Source organism: Chiroxiphia lanceolata, chromosome 7, assembly GCF_009829145.1.
Source record: "Chiroxiphia lanceolata isolate bChiLan1 chromosome 7, bChiLan1.pri, whole genome shotgun sequence".
Lineage (NCBI taxonomy): Eukaryota > Metazoa > Chordata > Aves > Passeriformes > Pipridae > Chiroxiphia > Chiroxiphia lanceolata.
Genome location: NC_045643.1, coordinates 14,334,456 through 14,353,373, shown reverse-complemented (window position 1 = coordinate 14,353,373; position 18,918 = coordinate 14,334,456). Strand labels below are relative to the sequence as shown.

Genomic DNA, 18,918 nt, shown 5'->3' with positions numbered 1-18,918 from the left:
AGATAACCTTTCTCTTTTTCCTTCATTCTGCCATCACTGTCTTGCATCTTGGTTATCTTTTCTTTTTCACTTCTAGCACTATTTGAAATCTCTAAAATAAAATGCCCTTTCTTCTCATTTGATTCATTCTTGCTTGACATCCACTTCTTTTTTCCCTTCCTATCAAAATAGCAATCTAAACACTGTTTCTAGGCCATTTGAAGGAGGTTAAGCATATAAGTGTACATTACTTGGCAATATCCCTTTAGCTGTTCAAAATCAGAGAAGACTGTGGTGTTTTGTGTGTTGTTTTTTGTCAGTCCCAAGAATCATCCCTAAGTGTTACTTCTGGTTTGTTTTCAAGTAATTTTTGTTGATATAGTTTTGTTTATGCAGTACGTTGTAGTGTCTGCATTTCACCAGAATCAGTGTCTGAATTCCTTTTTAATTTATCCACCTTATCCCTTCCCCCTCCTTTTGTTTCTCTGAATTACTTTTAAACAGATGCGCTCAGGTCAGCTTTCCCGAAAGCTGTGGGGATCAAGCAAACGGCTCAGCCAGATTTCATCAGGAGAGACTGAATATAACACTCAAGATTCCAAGTGATTGCTGCTTCTACCTTCTCTCACGGATTCCAGAAACTTATTTAATCTTTTTGTCACTTTAAATGTATAAATATGTAATCAGGGGCTTGATTCTTAAGTCTATTGACAAAGAACCTATGTTAGAGGTATAGTAGTAAGCATATGTACTCATGCAAGTTAGCTTGCTTGCATATTTTCCCTGTGTTGACTTGGTCACAGCAGTATCCCTCTCTCAACAGCTGCTAAAACTGTGTTTTGAGAGGGGGAAAAAAACCCCAAAACCAAAAAACCCACAAGTTTCCAAACTCAAGCTTACTAATTGAATTTAAGATAAGTAGCATTTGATTTAAAGCTGAATAGGACCAGATGCTCCTTGATCACAAAGAAGGTATTTGGCTTTGCTTTGACAGCATTGTTATTCCCCAATAAATTAAAATTCTGGCAGTTGCAATGGTTGGATTCAGAATTGGGATAGCTGACAGTTATGACCTTCTCAATATGTTTTTTAGCCCAGTGAACATTTTATTGCAATTTGTTCATGTAAATGGCTATTGCTGTCTTCTTTTGTGCAGTTCCAGTTTTACGCTGTTCTGTAAGGAACATCTGTGTTGCACTACTTGATTATCAGAGATTGTTTAAAGTACAGACATGAATAACTTAAAAGGAGTTGAAGGTGGTGAAGGAGCTGAAGGAGGTAGGAAATACTTGCTGCTGAAAATTATTTATATTGTCAAGTAGACTAAGACACACACCAAGAAATCCCATGGTATATTTAATATCTTGTAGAAATACAGAGGAAGAATCATTATCTTATATTGGTCAAAGATCAATCTGCTTCATTAGTAAGGCAACTCCTGCAAATAGAAGATAAATTTTCACTGCAGAATCATTATGCAACATTGCAGCACAATTTAATTAAAAATAGCACCTGTTTGTTTCTTGATTTGGTGTTCACCAAAGCAGTTGTTAGCCATACTTTTTCCTGTAAAAACAAGCAGGGAAAAACAGATGAACATTTTGAAGATGCATTTAAGACCTAGTAAAAGAAAATACTAGATCCTTACATGTGCTGTATCCAATTGCCTGTTATGTTTTGGAGAAGGCATTACTGGTTTGGTTTTTTTTTTCCTCGGTTTACCAATATATGATGATAGAAGGGTATGCATTTTCCTATCATTCTGACATTTTTATAATGTTACTGATTTAAATGATAAACCCCATACTGTTGGAAAAGCCTGGTGCTGAGGGAAAAATACGAATTTTTGGATCAGCGTGTGAAGGTGTGTGTATGTGTATATATGTGTGTATGTGTATATATATGTATATTCATGTATGTATGTCTATTAAAAGAGAAAATACCATGGGATAAGGGGAGTATAGATACAAGGCTGAACTATAAGTGATTGTTAGATAGCATGTTCCCTTTTGGCTACCCCTTCCTTCCCTCTACCATCACTTTTCTTGTTATTTTTTATTTATTGAAATGGATGTGTGTTATATCTCTTGTAAATGTTATCAGATATTCCCAGTGGCTGGAGAGTTGTTGAACTACCTGAGGAACTGCATAATGTATAATCTCATTTCATTAACTTTAAGCACAATATTTATTAACTTCGTAGAAATAGTAATACCTCCTTACCCTGCTAAAGGATAATCTTTACAATTTCTGTTAGTCTCATTAAAACTGATTTCTCCTCTTCAATTTCTTTACTGGAAAAAAAAAATCCCTCTTAATGACTGATTAGTGTACTGTGTAAAGAAAGTTGTGTTGCTTTTTCTTAAGTTTTGTAAATGAAATAATAAATCAGACTAGTGAACAAGTGGGTCTATGCATAGTTGCAATATTCTGACTATCACTGTGACAGACTGGATTGTCTGGAAAGTTAGGAGGAAGTAAGAATTATTTTCCTGAGTCACTTGCCAAGAGAGGATTAAATTCCCAAAAGTAGAGTGGTGTGGTTTCTTTTCGTACCCCATGTATGTAAAAGAAAAAATTTACAACCACATCCCATATTTTCAAATAAGCTATAGAGAACTGAAAAATACTATTTTTAATCAGTTACCTATCCAGTAAGAATACTGAGGGTACTCTGGAAGTATAAAGTTTGTACATGAGAATGTGAAGTATGTTTGTCCATTATAATTTCATGAAGAAGGGATTGCAGGGGGGATCTTTAGAGAGTAGTTTAGAGGAATTTCAGCTCAGAATGTGAGATTTTTCTGTGTTATGGGAAATTGAAAAACTCGGGGCATTGAGATGATGGTTTTTGTAAGTATGCATATATGTTGTGTTTAAATGCATATATAAGGCTAAGTGTTTATTTGCAGGGGAAGGAGTCAGGAAATTATGATGTTTTGGGCTAGCAGAATAAAGTGGAAAAACGGAGGAGATGGGTCTTTCCTAGTGTTTGGTGAGAGCGTAGTTTTCTTTTTGACACTTGCTTAGAGAGGTTTGCATAAGGGTTTGAAAACATCCTACTGTGGGTTAGGTAAGTTTATACAATAGTTGAATTGACATTTTTAGTAGTTTAATATTAAAGAATACTGAATACAGTGTGTCAGTTTAAGTAAAATATGTTGCAATAATTGGGGAGGAAATAGTTTATGATGAAGACCTTTGACATTTCAATACCATCATATCAATGCATCACAAGCATTGGGTGATCTTCACAAATACATGGGACAGGTTTAAATGTGGACAGTTCTTGGGCTCTCAAACATGAGGCTAGTTTGTGTTCAGCACAAAGCAGCTGCAGAATGAGGAGGGGGACAGATGAGCTCTGAGCTGCTTTATGCTCCAGGAAGAGTGGCAACATCCATTGCCTTTTGATCTTTTCTCTGGTCCTTGAGGGATGGGAGGTATACACCATCACACACTTGGTGTCCTTGCCAGAGACCTTCTGGAGAGACCTCCATAGGTTTGAAGGTCTGCACTTTGCCTTTATCTAAAACCAGCTTCAAGTAAAAGATAAAAGTCGTTAAGTGTGAGCATTAGCTGGCGTGTTGTTTTTTTTGGTTTTAACTTATTTGTATAAAAAGTAGAAAATTTTTTAAAAATGGAAAATTTTCTGATCAGTTGTTTAGGTTGGTTGATTTGCAGTCTGTTGTGCAGTGCACTGTGAATTAGTGAACTGACTTCCATAGTTCTTCAATTTCTTCAAGTCAGTAAAGCTTAGGACCCCATTTTGTTTGTCACATAGTATTGGTGAAATAAGATTATTCTTCGGTTTTGAACAAAGATTTATTTAACTGTAAAAACTACAGCTGTGAGATGAGAATTCCAATGAAGAATTTAGAATAAAAAAGTCTTAAGTGACATTTGTTTCGTAGCACTACATTTGTCACCATCTTCTTGGTGATACTATTTTTAATTTTTGGAGAAACTCGAATTATTTATCAATGTTTAAGATGTGCTTACCTTTGAAGATGAGTAAGTAGGAGTGTAAATATATATATCTAAAAAAACCTGAAAACTGACACGCTTTTCACACCTGTACATAAATGAGATCAAGTAGTTAGCAGTATTGAGTAACTTCTCCATAGCACAGTTTTGAGCTTGGATACCAAAGGATATTTAGAAGACATCTCTCCTTTATTTCAAGTAAAATGTTTGCTAAATTTCTCTTTATCAATTTACTTATAATTCATGATAGTATTTTTAGTTGTCTTTTTATATACAGTGAAGAATCCCATCTAGTCTTTGCTGATTTTGTACTATACAAGCATACAGAAAGTGAAGTGCTTGCTCTTCAACTTAGCATTTGACTTATGCAAGTTTTTCTATATCAATGTACTTGTTATCTATTACTTGCTCATAGGATATCTAGAAACCACGTCTTCTATCATCCATGTACCTTACCAGCACAAAATAATAATCTCAGTGTTAAACTACACATTATGGAAATTAGGTTTTAGGAAACCTGTTTGATTTAAAAAGAAAGGAAAAAAAAAAGGAAAAAACCTCAAAGCAACAAAACAAAACACCCACAAACCCACAACTTCCCCCCAAAAAAACCAAATTAACCTATACCCACATTACAATTATTTTGCTAATCTGCAACATTGATATAAAGAAGCTTTTTTTCCCCTCTGGTATATCTTAGATTATGCATATTATCACAAAACAGGTTTATCAAAGTCTTCACAGGCTTTAAATAGCCTAGTCAATTGACTGTTTTATAAGGATCCTCTTGAAAGTTGTATTTCTTTGTCCTTTAAATGAAAGGAAAGAACTAAGTTTCTGCACTGGAAAAATTCTATATGGGACTAGTAACATTGTTCTGCTTTAAGACAGTCCTGCAGGAATGATAAATTTATTTTTATCTGTCATGCACAATATTAGGTAGGTCTTTTAACTCTTGCCTTAGTCAATGGGAGCTGTATACCTCACTTCCCTAAATCATGTCTCCCTCCTCCCTGTTTCCTCTGCAAGTCTTTCCCAATCTTAATTAACAAAATCCTTAGAAAATATAAGTCAAGGAACCAAATGCTGCACAAAGCTTTTACTGTGTACATGCATTTAGCTGAAAACATGCATCTGTATACAGATTATGGAATGGTAGAGAGCTTTAGAGCTAGAAGGGGTGTAGAAATGTCGACATCCTTCTGCTCCTACATTGAGAGTCTGTGTAGGTATGTGCTCTGTATCACCTGAAAGCATTTCCTGTCTTCCACTGCTAAAGGCACCTTGCTGGCTAGGATAATGCTGAGCCTACGTGCTGTGAATATTTTCCTTTTTTTCCTTTCAAAGAGTTAAAAAAAGAAGCACACACATATAAATGCATATCCTAATGTGAACCTAAGGCCTGATCTAATACTGTTATATGAAAGCACTACATAGGGTTATATTTAATTGGGTGGAAATTCAAGCATGTGCTTCTAGGTCTTTTTATGCTCTTTGGCTTAAAAGCTATGTAAGTTTCAGTTGTAAACGTGACACTTGTTAGTTGTCTCCTTTGGGGGAGAGTAAGTTTTTGTGGAATCACTTGTATGTGGGCTCATTGGATGCCAATGTTAGAGTCAACTGAAGTGTTTGGAATATGTCTTTTCCTCCATCCCGAGGAGTCAACCTTATTACTAATTGACCTTGTTAAAACATACTTTTGAAGGAAGCAAGGGTTTTCTAAAAAGCTACTGCAATTCAAGAAAAACATTTAAAAATTGATAAAATGCTATTGTCCCCTTCTTCACTATTGTAGTCATTAGATGCCTAAATGCAGAAATGCCTCTGAGTGGCACCATAACATGCTCTGCAGTTTCAGTCTAGTGCCATTGACCTTCCTGCAGTCTTGAACACCCCACCCCATATGTGAGGAACTACCCTTTGTTTTGTTTTAATTCACCTTTTTGCTGTGCATCTGTGGAAGAAGACTGGTATGTCTTTCTTTTAGTTACCATTTACCTACATGGCTCAGATAAAATATGTTTCACTTCTTTTCAATAGAGTTCCTTCAGTCATGTGTTATTCCTAGTTTTGACTTGGAAAATTTGGCAGGTATGTCCAGGCTTTGTCTGTGATTATACTCAGCACAGGCACAATTTCATAACACGTCTTCTGTCCCAGAAGCATGATTATCAGTGTAGATTATGGTTTAAAGCTGCTAAGATGTTTTGAGATTGGAATATAAAACTTCCAGCCATGTACATCACAGATCTAACTGAACCTGAGGCCGCTTGTTTACTTAGCTTCCTATCTAGTCAGTATTTTCCTCTCAAAGGAGCCATATTTTTTGCCTTGAAATAACTTTTTAAAATAACCTTAAGTCTTGCACCTGACAGTACTGCTTTAGTCATGCGCAGCTGTGAGCTGTCAGTTAAAGAAAGCCATGAGGGGAAAAAAGAATTCAAGGAAAACTTGCAATAAGTATTCTGATACAAACCTTTACTATGCAGGAGCAGCTTGATATAAGATTAGAGAAATGCTATGCGTAAGACTTACCTCCCTTTGGTCAGTGTTTTGATGGAAACTGTGATGCTACTCAGTTTGCCTGATGAATTTTTACTAAAGCTAATGAGGGAGTGGAAGCAAAGGCCTTACAGCAACAGTTAACCATATCTTCTGATAATTCTTACAGACTGTGCAATTATGTGATTACAAATGGATTTTTAAATGCCAAAAAATGCCTTTCTAAAGAGTTAATGTTAGGTCTGAGGAGTGTTGGAAATAGCCACTTTCAAAAATGAGCCTTCAGGCACTGTAATGAACTTGCTGTCAGTCTTCTGTGCAATATCTTTTTCCCTCTGGGTGCTTTAAGTGTATACTGTATGTCTTACTTTGTTTTGATCAGTATGTTTTAAGAGTGTGTATATTGGCTAATGATGGATTTTTTTCCTGTACAGCATGGTGGAAGATGTTTTAAAATTTTGCACTTTTCTAGGATTTGCAAGTTTGTAACCTGACAATTTTTAACATGCACACTTTTGTACATAATTAGCATTGTATATATTTAACATGAGTCTGAAGCAAATAAAAGTAATTGAATGCATAACTTCTCCGTTTATTAATAGCACAAAAATGAAATGAAGTGTGGAAGTACACTGAAGGAACAGTTCTTTCATTTAGCAGGTAAATCTATGCAGCAGGAACAGCTGACTCGCTGTCCTGTCTTAATTGTGTTAAATTCGGTGGGGAAGGAATCAAACTGGATACATGAATGTACAGACCCTTTCAGACTTCAAATAGCTCTGATTACTCAAGTATTGCAATAAAAAATGTCTTTTTGCTGGGAAGGAGATGTCCGGGACATGAATCAGGGTGAGGAAAAAAGCCCACTATACATATTTATAAATAGAGATAAGGTTCCCCACCCACCCTGGGACTTAGAAGCATCTCTTTCCTTCTTCCTCATTGTCTTCTCCACGTAGTAATTTGTGCTGCAGGAAGTGGAAGGCTACAGATTCAGGGGATTACTGTCAGTCAGGAGGAAACTGAAATCTGTTCCAGGCTCATGTTCAGTTGGTTTCTTACCCCTTAAACAAGACAAACCATGCTGTGAGCTTTAACAGGAGCTGGGACTACTGTGCTTCCATCTGTTACTAGGGATGGAACCAGGCACCCTTATTCTTAACAAGCAAAGTTTTGACTCCCTTCCTTGCCCACATCATAGCACATACATATTAGATTTGGACATTACTAATGTTCATATGAATAAAGACATGGGTTTCCTTGTTCTGGAGTTCCATGCATTAGGACCAAACTGGCGTTCCCCTGGCTTTCGATAACAGAGCTGACTACTGGGGCTCTTTCTGTGAAGGGTAACTAGAACTTGGAAGCATAAGCATCAATGGATGTAATGCCACAGCACTTAACTGTGTAAGTTAGACTTCCTTTAGAGTGCTGTCATACTGTGCTGCTTTGGAGCATAAAACTATTCATGTTTTCCCCAAAGAAAAATGGAACCAAGGGATTAAGTAATTTCTGATGTAGGGGACAGGCAGCATGTACCAGGAATCTAACAAAAGCTTCTCTTCCTTTCTATCTGAAGGATGATAACAATTCAAATGAAGCATTTACCTCAAAAACAGACGTGCTCCTGTCACTCCTTGCAGCGTGGCTTTGTCTCCTTCCACTAGCAGCATCGCACCTTCCCGCAAGCCCTAATGTAGGTGGAAATATTTAACATGATTTTCGAGCTATTTGACAGGGTAGAATGCTTGTCACAAGCAGGTCAGTCTTAGTGCATCTCACCGTGACTACAGACTAGACTTTCTCGCTTACCTAACAAAGATGCAAGGACAAAATTTGGTGAGTAATCTTGTTTTAGAAGCTGATTTTCTTGTTTATTCCAGTTTTCACTTTTAAAGGAGGAACCATTAAGGAGAAGAGGAAAGTGTGTTTTTTCCCCACAGTTACTTCTACTACCCCACCATTCTTAGATCCAGTGTGGACCAAGCAACAGCCAGCTGGGTTTGTTAAAACACAAACTTTTTACTCCAAGATCAAGCACAGGGACAGGAAACACAGAGGTCCCAGTTCCCTAGACAGGCATAATGAAGCAACATATATTCTACTGAATGTGCAAATTCAGAAACTGTATTGGAGATTACAGACCTGCAAAAAGATATTGTATATGTATTGTACCATCTGCATGCACACCACCCCAGTGTACAATATATGACTAGTGGCCAGTGACTGGGAAGATCAGAGCTGCCTGAAATATAGTGTTTAGCAACATAACATGCAAGTATGCATTTAATTTGCTCTAACCCATTTTCTGCAATCAAGCAAAATCCAAGGTTGAAGCTCTTAGCAAGAATATAATTAACCTTCCATGCCAACGTTCTGGAAGGCTTGTCAGGCAGGGGAACCCACAATGAAAGCTGGCATGAATGCATTTAAAATGTTTATCATGCTACAGCCATGAGCTTCCTGACTGAGAACTACTACTCACCAGAACTGGAGGGGTGTTTGGTTCTTCATGGTATTGGCGGATTCTTTCCTCTCTTGTCTCCTGCAATAACGAGTGTAGATTTAGCTTCCCAGGCCATAAGGTAGGACTTGGAGTTATCCAAGTAGTGTGACACCAAGCAATTTCATAACATCAAACAAAGCAGGCACTCTATCCCTCAAGCAGAATGGAGTGGCAGATTGATTCTAACAGATACGCATTTTACCCTTCATCTCTAGTGGCAATTTACTGCAGGCTGATCAAAGAGAACTCACACAATCTCAAACCAGAAATGCCTTAAAACTTATTTCCACTCAAGTCATCCTTTTTGTTTGTTTCTTTGTTTGTTGGTTTTTTACTATCTCTGCATGCACTGAGGAAAGTGGTGGAAGCAAATGCCTGAGGTGCCACTTTCATGAGAGAGGGTAGTGAACCATGGATTTCCAGTGATATTAAATATTTGCTTGTCTTCAAGTAGGTATTACACTGAAGAATTTTCCTTCTACCATGTTTCCTGAGGTTTGCTGCTGAACTGAGCAACAGTAGTTAAAGAAATCAAACCAGAAGGATTTATGGGTAAGGAAACACAGGAACACAGCAGGGACTCGGTACAGCACAGAGCTTCCAGCCTCCTCTCAGAGAAATAGCAAAAGTTATTTATAGGGAGAAGACTGCCTGCTTATCTAACACCGGCTGATTCAATGAATACCTACAACTTCAGCTAAACTCTGGAAGCACACCCATGTTCACCATCTCTACACAGTTCCCTAATTCTTAATACTTCCTCTAACCATGACATTTTGATTACAAGGAGGAAAGTATTTGGGTTGTTAAAAGATTCACCACAAAAACTGTTCTCCAGGGAAGTAGCTGACATGCTATTCAAGAAGCAGCTTCTCCATACACATCTCTTTGTGCTTAATGGCTTAAGTGTTTTTCTTTCAGCTATATTAGTGCATGTCCCTGCTCAGTACTGGACATTAGAGGGTGTGCTCCCTGCAAGGACACCAGTGCCTAGGTATTTTCTTACACCATAGACTGCATGCAATCTCAAGATCTCCCTGTTCTGATGGTTTTTCTTCAGACCCTCCAAAATCACAGTGCATTGCATCTTAACATTTTAGGTTTATCTTTTTTTTTAATTCCCCCATTCCATGCCAAGTATCAAGCAACAGTATTTCAGGCATTGCAAAGCTTCTGTTTGTGAAAAATACTTCATTCCACTTCAGTAATACTGTTGCCAACTCCTCTTCCCACACAAAGAGAAGTTTAGAATGAAGTAAAGTGTTACTGCCTCACTGGCATTTCCAGTTTCTCTAGGGTGCAGGTGTTGGACATTCTGTAGCTTTGTAGGGCCTCACAAATGCAGGCTATGGTTACACCTCTGCACCCTGGTTACTGTGTTAGCTCTGGCATGCATTACTTACACCCATGTGAGTGCTTTTCACATCTGGGTCCAGGTAGTGGGGGTTAATATTAAAAGGAACTAAACCTAGGGCCTGCAGGGAAGGTGGATAAACAATTGGCATGTCATTGGTGGTGTTGATGCTGATGGTAGCAACGTTAGTTCCTGCACTGGATCCCATGTAAGGAATCCCATCCTGAAAGACAAAAGCAATGATCAGTATGCTGTATCACAACTAGGAACTGCATTTTATAGCATCTTCTGTCAGTCTCAGAGACTCAGCAATCAGATCAGATTTAGTTCTTCTAGCTCATCTCACTGCTAACTTTACAGGTGACAAGCAGAAGAATAAGATTCGGGTTCTGAGGCGAACAGTAGCTTGTCTGTGTCAGAGAATTAGCTGCTGCACATCCTGCACTCACAGCTCTGTGACCCCATCACAAGAGAGAACTTAGAAGGTTGTCAGTGCTTATCCTGGACTTCGCTATTAAGAGAGGTGAGACTTGTCTACGTTGCAGTTACAGGAATTACCTGAACTAGCTTTTAACTAGTTTCTGAAGAGAGTAGTCCATCTGAAGTTAATATAATGTTATCACAGCATCAGCTTACCAGTACCATGACCAGTTTAGCATTGTTTAGGTATTAGTACTGAATAATAAGCTGTACATGGAAGAATGCCACTCAAGCATGCAAGTTCACAGGTAATAAACATTAGTAAAAATAAGCTATCTTGAGAGAGTTGGTGTTAATATAACCAAATAATTATCCAGATTTCACTGGTATTTGAACATTTTATGAATTTTCTGCCCACAACAGACATTAAATTTCTATATATTAAGACAAGCCTAGCTAACCTTTCTTCTTGACAGCTGGCCTTACTGGGCTTACATAAATCTGTCTAAAGTCATTTGCAGCTCCACATTGCTAGTGGAACACCTTTCTTCTGTTCTCCTCCAGAGATGGTGTATCTTTACTGTGCCTTACGAGATTCACAAGCCGGAACTGGGCTGCTGAGCAGAAGGGCTCAGTGGCACTCACACCTCTCAATTCCAAGGAGATATGCAAAGTAATTATGTAATTTTCAACATCAACAGAACACTGTCTAAAAGGCATGTATGGATCCAACTTTATTACTAGTTTATTAGCAGACAAGCTGTAACATGAACACATGTATATCTGTCAAAAAGACACAAAGTGGACATCTCAAACTGAAAAACAGGGTTTCTGGACACAGACTAAGTCAAGTTGAGAGACTTATTTCTAAGGTTCACAGCATTGTACATCTCAAGGTCTTGCAGTCCCACATCTAGGAAGCTGTTCTAGAAAGACAGACTGCTGACCTTAGTCATTTCAATGACTTAATGGTAGATTTATATGGCCACAGTTTTCAGTTCATCAGATTGCCTGACATGGCTCAACATTTGAAGTATATTACAAACAAAGATGTAGAATCAATTTGGATTTGTCTAAACAAAAGCTTATGCATGAAATCCTGCCACTCAGACTTGGTCAGAGTCCTGTAGTTTTACCTCAAGAACTCTTTTCCTGATCTCGTGTATCAGACTGTTGTCGTAAAGAGCTTTCAGGAGACGGAATGTGTTCCCACCTCCTGCAGAAAGAAAGTCCAGCTTATTTAACATGCTTTCACCACCAGTTTTAATTGAAGCCTTTACAAACTTGGCAGGCTCAATGAGTTCTATGCTCTATTCATGGTACTGTCCTGCTTTGAGCAGCAGTAAAAACAGAATCTTTGCAAGAACAGTCATTGGGCAGGCCATGGGCTCATACCCTGAGTCCTTTGTGTAAGGCTGACACTGGCTGTTTGACTCTGTTCTAATACCCAGGAGCATGGTATTTGGACTAGATCTTCTTAGGCTTAATAAAGTGATGATACAGCTGTGATGATCATGTTTTTACACTGAAGTACTGTTCAAATTAATAACTTGAAACTTATGAAAGATCCATTAATAAATCTCTCCTACTTCCCTGCCTACCACTAAATTTAGGGTCTTCAGTCTCTCAGTTAAAGTACTGTTTTCTGTAGTTTCTAATGATTTCTAGGCCCAACTTTTTAATTGTTGGTCTATAGTGCCAGTTCTGAGCAGGACTATTCAAGTGCCCTACATAAACCATCAATGGGAAGTGAGAAGTAAAACTTACCAATAAAAATTGCTTCAGATTTCCTTACAGCTTCCACTGGGTCACAAGATTCGTGAATGCTGTCCAGCCCATAACCTTAAATGAAAAAGTATTTGCCTTTGCCACTTCAGTCTGGTGGAAGAATGTGGTATGTTCAATCTCTCCCTGCCCACCCCCTGCCCCCCACCCTGAGCCAAATTTTTTGCCAGACAACCAGGGAAATTTCTGAGAACTCTACAACATAAAACAGAGTATATGTCCTACATTACTGCAGAGCTTCTGCATCCAGCTATACCAAAGGAAATGTTTGTTTTGTGGATATATGTGTTCAGTGTCTAAGAGCAGAGCATTTCACTCAGCAGGTGCAGGCACAACGTTACCAGGTAACTTAAAAATAAGGAAAAAGCTGTCAGTCTTGAACTTGGCTGTGCTGAAGTCTGATAGGATGTGCCATCATTGGTCTATCATTACTTGTGCAAATATCTAATCTGAGTGTGTTTTTTGTTGAAATGGCTTTCACAGATTTGCCTTGCTGGGGTTCACTGAGTACAGGAAGTGTCAGGAGAGTCAGAAGACCATGGACATTTGAGAGCAGCAATCTTTTTGCAAATCAAAGAGCAAAGTGTGCTGCCCAGAGAGGCAAGTACTGATTATTACTACAATAACAGGTCCAAAGTTACCCTCAACAGTGATAGATATTGTGTTGCTGTAGGCTGCTCTGCAAAGATCTTTGCTCCAAACAAAGCTATCTTGCTGTTCATTGAGGAACTATCTGGCTGATTGAAGTTCTTTATAGAAATGGTCTTCACACCAGTGAAGTTGCACTCCTTGAGCATATACGGGAAGAAATGTTCCCTCATGTGACTAAACTTAGTATTTAGGAATAAAATCTTCCTCCCTGAAGTGGGTAGAAGTGTTGCAGCAGGATTTCTTCTGGAGGCCTCTAAAGCATCTACTTGTAGGCAGAAGTCTGGAGACGGCTCCCGCTGCTCTCACTTCCATTGCTGACCCAGTGTAACGCAGCAGCCGAGCCAGGCCCCTCTGCAGCGCTGCGCCCGTTCGTGCCCGGCCGCACCGGCCCTGCAGCGCTGCCGGCCCGGGGTCCCAGCGCCCCATCCCCGCACACGGCCGGGGCTGCGGGAGCCGCGGGCAGCCGGGCCGGCCTTACCGAGGCTCTCAAACTTCTCCCTGGCGGTCCGGGCGTAGGTGTCGCGGTCGTGCAGGGCGTAGGGAATGAACAGCACCCGCTTCACCTTCCTGGCAGGAAAGAGGGGAGAGAGCGGTCGGCGCGGCGGGGGCTGGGGCCGGGAGGGCTCCCGCAGCCCCCACAGCGCTTACTGCCCGAGGAAGCTCTGGATGTGCTGCTGGCAGTGGCCCAGGTACCCCCCGCCGTGCAGGGTGGAGTTAGACACCAGCAGCAGGCGCCGCGGGCCCCCCATGCCGCCCCTGCCGAGCCGCGCCGAGCCGTGCTCCCTGCCCTGCCCGGCCCAGCCCGGTCCGCCCCTTCCTGCCCCGCCGGCGGCGCCGGGGTGGAGCTGAGGCGCTGCCGCTGCCGCCGCCCCGGCCCGGCCATGCTGGACTTCGCCATCTTCGCTGTCACTTTCCTGCTCATCCTGGTGGGCGCCGTGCTCTACCTGTACCCGGTAATGCTGCCGGCGGAGGGGTGGGGGGCGCACGGCCCGGCCCCCGGTGCAGCGGGCGGGGAGCGAGCGGCCGAGCTGGCCCCGGCCCCGGCTCCATCCCACGGCCCCCGCCCCATCCCCATCCTACGGCCCCGGGCTCGGGCGGTGCCCTCTGCCCGTACCCCGCGGCCTGGGCCCGGGCGGGGACGTGGCAGGGCCATCGGGAGCGTTCCCTGCCGTGCGGGGCGTTCCCGCGGCACCGCACCCCGCGGCACTCCTCCTGCTTTCCGTGCCCCTGGAGTGAATCCGCTTACCAAAGGCGTTATCTGCTCACCGTGCAGTTCTGCAGGTCTGCAGGGCAAAATCTGTGTGTAAGATCCCACACTGCAATATCTGACTGCTTAAATCTTTACACAGACATCTTTCATCTAACCAGATGAATAATCCTGGTTTAGCCAGTGGGACCAGGCACACGCTTGCAGTTTATCGGCTTAGCAGGTCTGAAGCCTGCAGATGTAGCATATCCAGCTTTTGTTTAATGTTTGTAAGTAGTGCAGCAGTATGTGTGTGGAAAATCCGTCTCTCCTGCTGAAAAACTATGGGGCTTGTATAAAATCTGAAGTTTCCCATAGACTGATGCATTTCCTTTTACTCTAGGCATCTAGGCAAGCATCAGGTATCCCTGGGCTGGCTCCAACTGACGAAAAGTAAGTCACTTCCATCTGCACATTGATCAAGTTCAGCATTGGCAGAGGATGCTGTTCATAACCAGATATCCTCTATGTTCCTCAGGGATGGCAATCTGCCAGATATCATTGCCAGCAGCAGTCTACACGAGTTTCTGGTGAACCTTCATGAGAAATATGGCCCACTGGTCTCTTTCTGGTTTGGAAGGCGTCTTGTCGTCAGCCTCGGCTCCATTGATCTCCTGAAACAACATATTAACCCCAACCGGTTGTGTAAGTGCCCTTTGCATTGTCTTTGAGTCCATTTGTTCCGGCCTTGCTGGGCATCCTATGTCAAAGACAGTTGGGGTTTCATTCTAAGTTGAAAGAAAATGAGACTGTGTTAGCAGTTGACATGGTGGTTCAAGTATGGTTTTGCTCCTGCTTGCTGGACTTGAATATCAGTGATGAAGAGTTACTGCTGTCCAATGGCCATCAAGAAATCAGTGCACTCTTGTCTTTTACCGTCTCTCTACAGGCAAATGTTTATGGAAAGCATCATGCTCAATACCACTTGAGAGAGCAAGGTGAAGGTCCGGTAGCCACTTGGCATACATTTTAAAGGCAGCTTGAAATATGGTTTAAGAGGGGAAATTTTGCTAAATTAAGTCTGAAAACAACTAGGCTAGTTTATGATAACTGCCTTGTATAGTTCAGCATAGAGGCTTTTAAAACTATTATTTGAAGAAGTTCTTTAACTTTTGTTTTTCTTTGATGTGTAGAATTTTGTACTGGAAACCTTTAATGGTCTTCCGGTCTTTCAAGTGGTTGGTGGTGCTGGTAGCTGAGTTGATCATCTTAGTCCTGAGAAGGTATTTTAAAGTATGGTGTAAGTCTCTTAGGTGGGCATTTTGCTTCCTAAGGTGATCACAGTCAGTGAGTTAACTCAGTTGATGTTTGGGTTTAATCTCTTGCTTTTGTGGTTTTTATCTTATGAGGTTGAATGAGGTGCTGGGTGCACACCTCTGACCTGATCCTATAGGCTGTCTTTAGGCACAGGCAGATATCTCAGATAACTTTATACTGGGGTCATGATGGGTAAGCTTCATGTACAGTTGCATGACAGACTCAAAAAAAATATGGTTACAATCTGGGAAAGGAGTGGGAGTTAATGAGAATCAGCAAGACACAGTGGATAACGATGACACTCCAGAAGGTGGAAAACCACCCTGAAAGATCTAGATGTTCTCAAGTGTGTTTGGGGGAAATTGAGCAGACAGTCACTTTCTCAAAGCTCAGAGAAGTGGTGACAGGCCCCTGAGCAGGCAAGTTCTCAGAAGTGTTCTGAATTTGGGAGTATTTGAATACCAGAGAAAGATAAATACAGCGCCTGGAGGTACATGCAGGAAATTAAGTGACCCAGGCCACTACAGACTAGCCCAGCATCCTGCTATGCCAAGGACTAAACGTATTTTTAAGCATGAGGATGAATAGGATGCATGTTGTACCTTGATAATTAGACTTCTAGACAGGTGATAGAACTATGGTTTTGTTAAGGTTTCAGTTCAGAATTTGCTTGGACACTGTGTGGGTCATCATCATTATGAGAGAGAGATGAAAGAGGAAGGAAGGGTGGATTGTCTTGGTAAAATGAAATACTGTGTTGGGGAGGTGACGTATTCCCACTTAACATTAGCATCTTGTCCTGATGGCATTATGCTGGAACCCTCTGTCACCACAGGGAAGGAGAGTCAGATGGTTATCCCTGAGAGCTGGGGTAGCAGGAACAGGAAGAGGAGGGGAAAAAGCAGGCTGCATGAGTTGCCCTCAATTCAGTCATCACACGGCCATGGATGAAAAAAGAAAGGGTACATTGAGTCATGTATTTTCTGTAAAGAGAGGAAAACATCTACACTGTTGCACAAGATGAACATGAGCCAGACCTGGAATCCTGTGTGTGGCTGTAACCTCTGTACTCTGGCATGATGTTGAATAAAACAAGTGCAAATGAAGGCTGCCAGTGTTACCAGAGAAGTGGGAAGCCAGTTGTGCAGAAGCCAGGGAAAGTGTGTTCATCCTGGCAGAAGGAAGAGCTTATGGGGGGATCCTCATAAAGGCAGCAGCAACAGGCTTGAGAAGGAGGGTTCTCATGATCTCAGACCTGAAAAAGCAGAGGTATTAGTTGTATCGGTACTTTCCTTTTAGCATGGGTGCTTGTCAGAAGTGCTCAAATTTTTTTAGAGGTGATGACTTTTACTGGTTGTATTTCCTGAAGTGTTGAGGTATAAACAAACATAGCTGAGTAGCTGTAGCAAAACCCTTCCTGTACCATTTCTTATGGAGTGAGAACAGGGGTTGTGGTTGCTCTGAGCCATGAACTGGCTCTGGGCAGGTTGCAGTTTTGTTGGAGATGTGGTCTTGCCTGTGTCTCTTCTATGCACACAGTGCTGTGGGACAGGAAACAGCCCACAGTGGACTGCATTATATCCAACTTCTGACTCTTCAGCCCCACTTGAACACCCTTGCCCTCTGACTTCCTCAGTCTGCTGGGGTGCCTGGGGCCAGAGCTGCTTTTCATAGATGCCTGCCTGTTGGTTTCCAAGGTTGAGGTGTAGGGTTTGGCTCCAAGTATCATACAAAGGTTATTCTCATCTCCTGTGTGTGTCACAGGTATGGCCAAACTTCTTGGAGACAGAAAGAGAGAGAGGTGCAGATAGTGCATCTCAGATCAGAGCCTTGAAGTTGGACTAATTGCATTCATAGTTATTAATATTTCCAATGCCAGGAGACTTTTTCCTTATGCTTAAAACAGTGTTTGAAATTGGTATGTTTTCATGGCCTCTTAAAACTTGGTTGTGATTAATTTGCAAGGAGAATTCAAAGGCAGTAAAACTTTGCTGCTGATACTGGTGATTCCCCTGAGTGGCTCTGGGGAAGGAGTCCAGGCCTGCAAAGAGTGTGGATGTGAAGAGGGTGGACTAATGCAGGATTGCCAGGAGCAGTACATTTAGAGACCCACTTGAAAAACTCCCATGAGTTGATGTTCCATTTTGAGTGGGACAATGAACCTGAAGCACATTGAATGCTGGAGATAGAACTATGGGTTCTGACCTGTCTGAGCAGAGCAGCTTCACTGCTGTTCTGGAACCATTTGTATTGTGTAGCTTCAAAGGTCCTTTCCATCTCTGATGTCCAGTTCTGCTTGGCATCTGGCTTGACTATCCAGTTAGATCTTTTCTCCATTAGTACTTGCAGCAGGACAGCAAGTCCAGGACAGCACTCTGAGGTTCTTGGGATGAGGGAGAAGACTTCCTTGTAAATGAATGGATCAATCAAAATTTTTATATGTTTCACTAAGAGGACTGCAAATGTAACCCTGGAGATATTTTCAAGACAAGGACAAAGGAAGAAGTCTGTGAAAGTGCTGGCAGAACAGAGCTCTCTCCAGAGACAGTTTGTGCCTTGTGGAGTCACTGGCCTCCCGCAGCTGTGGAGAAATGGCCATTTCCCAAATGGTGCAGAGCCAGCCCTCAGCAGAGGACAGCCTGGGTGCTGCAGCCCTGAGAGCACAGCAGTGAGTGTGTCACTTGTGTGGGACTGCCAGTTTGGACTAGGGACAAGGGGAGGAAAAAACGGAGCCTGTGGCTGATCCAGCAGCTTGCTCTCATATGCACCAGAAAAACTTTGCAGTTCCAGCAGGTGTTGGTGTTAAGCATCCTCCAGCCTCTCTAGATGCCTCTGCTTTCTGGATTTGCTGTGTGGGCTTTTACCACCTGCCATCTGTCTTTCTGGCTACCCAGTGTTGTGCCAAGCTCTGCCAAGGCCAGTCGGCAGGGAACTGTGGCATGAATAGCAGCAGCCAGTCCATGACAAAGTACCTTGGAGGAGGAATTGTCAGCAGCAGCTAGAGTCACATAACAGCCTGCTCCACGTGGAGAGCCACAGGTACCATCTGCTGTGCCAAAAGACACATGCTCATACTCCTTGTAATTCTAAGTGGGAAAGAGGGTGAGATCCAGAGCTTAAAAACATTGGAAGGGAAAAGATGTGAGAGAAAAACATTTAGGAAAGATTACCATATTCATGCCTCTGGCCTTGTTAGCTGCTTTTATGCCATTAGGTAGTAAGTCCTCTGCA

At 41.7% G+C, this 18,918-nt stretch overlaps 3 protein-coding genes across 8 annotated transcripts in view; 2 read left to right on the top strand and 1 right to left on the bottom strand.

Moving 5' to 3' along the window:
* The window catches only part of NBEAL1 (neurobeachin like 1), an 85,264-nt gene extending 78,216 nt beyond the window's left edge, over window positions 1-7,048 (top strand). For all 4 annotated transcript variants that reach the window (XM_032693784.1, XM_032693785.1, XM_032693783.1 and 1 more), the window contains one exon: window positions 484-7,048. In XM_032693784.1, coding sequence (XP_032549675.1) covers window positions 484-585 — 102 coding nt within the window. In that variant the 3' untranslated portion in view covers window positions 586-7,048. The remainder of the gene's footprint in view (window positions 1-483) is intronic.
* On the bottom strand, window positions 7,040-13,987 carry LOC116789689 (alpha-aspartyl dipeptidase-like). Its single transcript, XM_032693814.1, has 8 exons — window positions 13,833-13,987; window positions 13,663-13,751; window positions 12,516-12,590; window positions 11,885-11,964; window positions 10,378-10,551; window positions 8,954-9,013; window positions 8,077-8,159; window positions 7,040-7,532 (listed from the first exon to the last, which is right to left on the bottom strand). Exons 1-8 carry the CDS (start codon window positions 13,931-13,933, stop codon window positions 7,454-7,456), a joined length of 741 nt encoding a protein of 246 aa, XP_032549705.1. The 5' UTR covers window positions 13,934-13,987; the 3' UTR covers window positions 7,040-7,453.
* Window positions 13,661-18,918, top strand: part of LOC116789685 (cytochrome P450 20A1) — a 19,445-nt gene continuing 14,187 nt past the window's right edge. The window contains exons 1-3 of one of the 3 annotated variants that reach the window (XM_032693805.1): window positions 13,661-13,873; window positions 14,774-14,823; window positions 14,909-15,075. Coding sequence is in view for 2 of the 3 variants with exons in the window: in XM_032693802.1 (XP_032549693.1) it covers window positions 14,066-14,137; window positions 14,774-14,823; window positions 14,909-15,075 (289 nt within the window). In the remaining variant the exon portion in view is untranslated. Of the gene's footprint in view, window positions 13,874-14,004; window positions 14,138-14,773; window positions 14,824-14,908; window positions 15,076-18,918 lie in introns of those variants that run through there. The other 2 variants (XM_032693802.1, XM_032693803.1) reach the window with 2 other exon arrangements.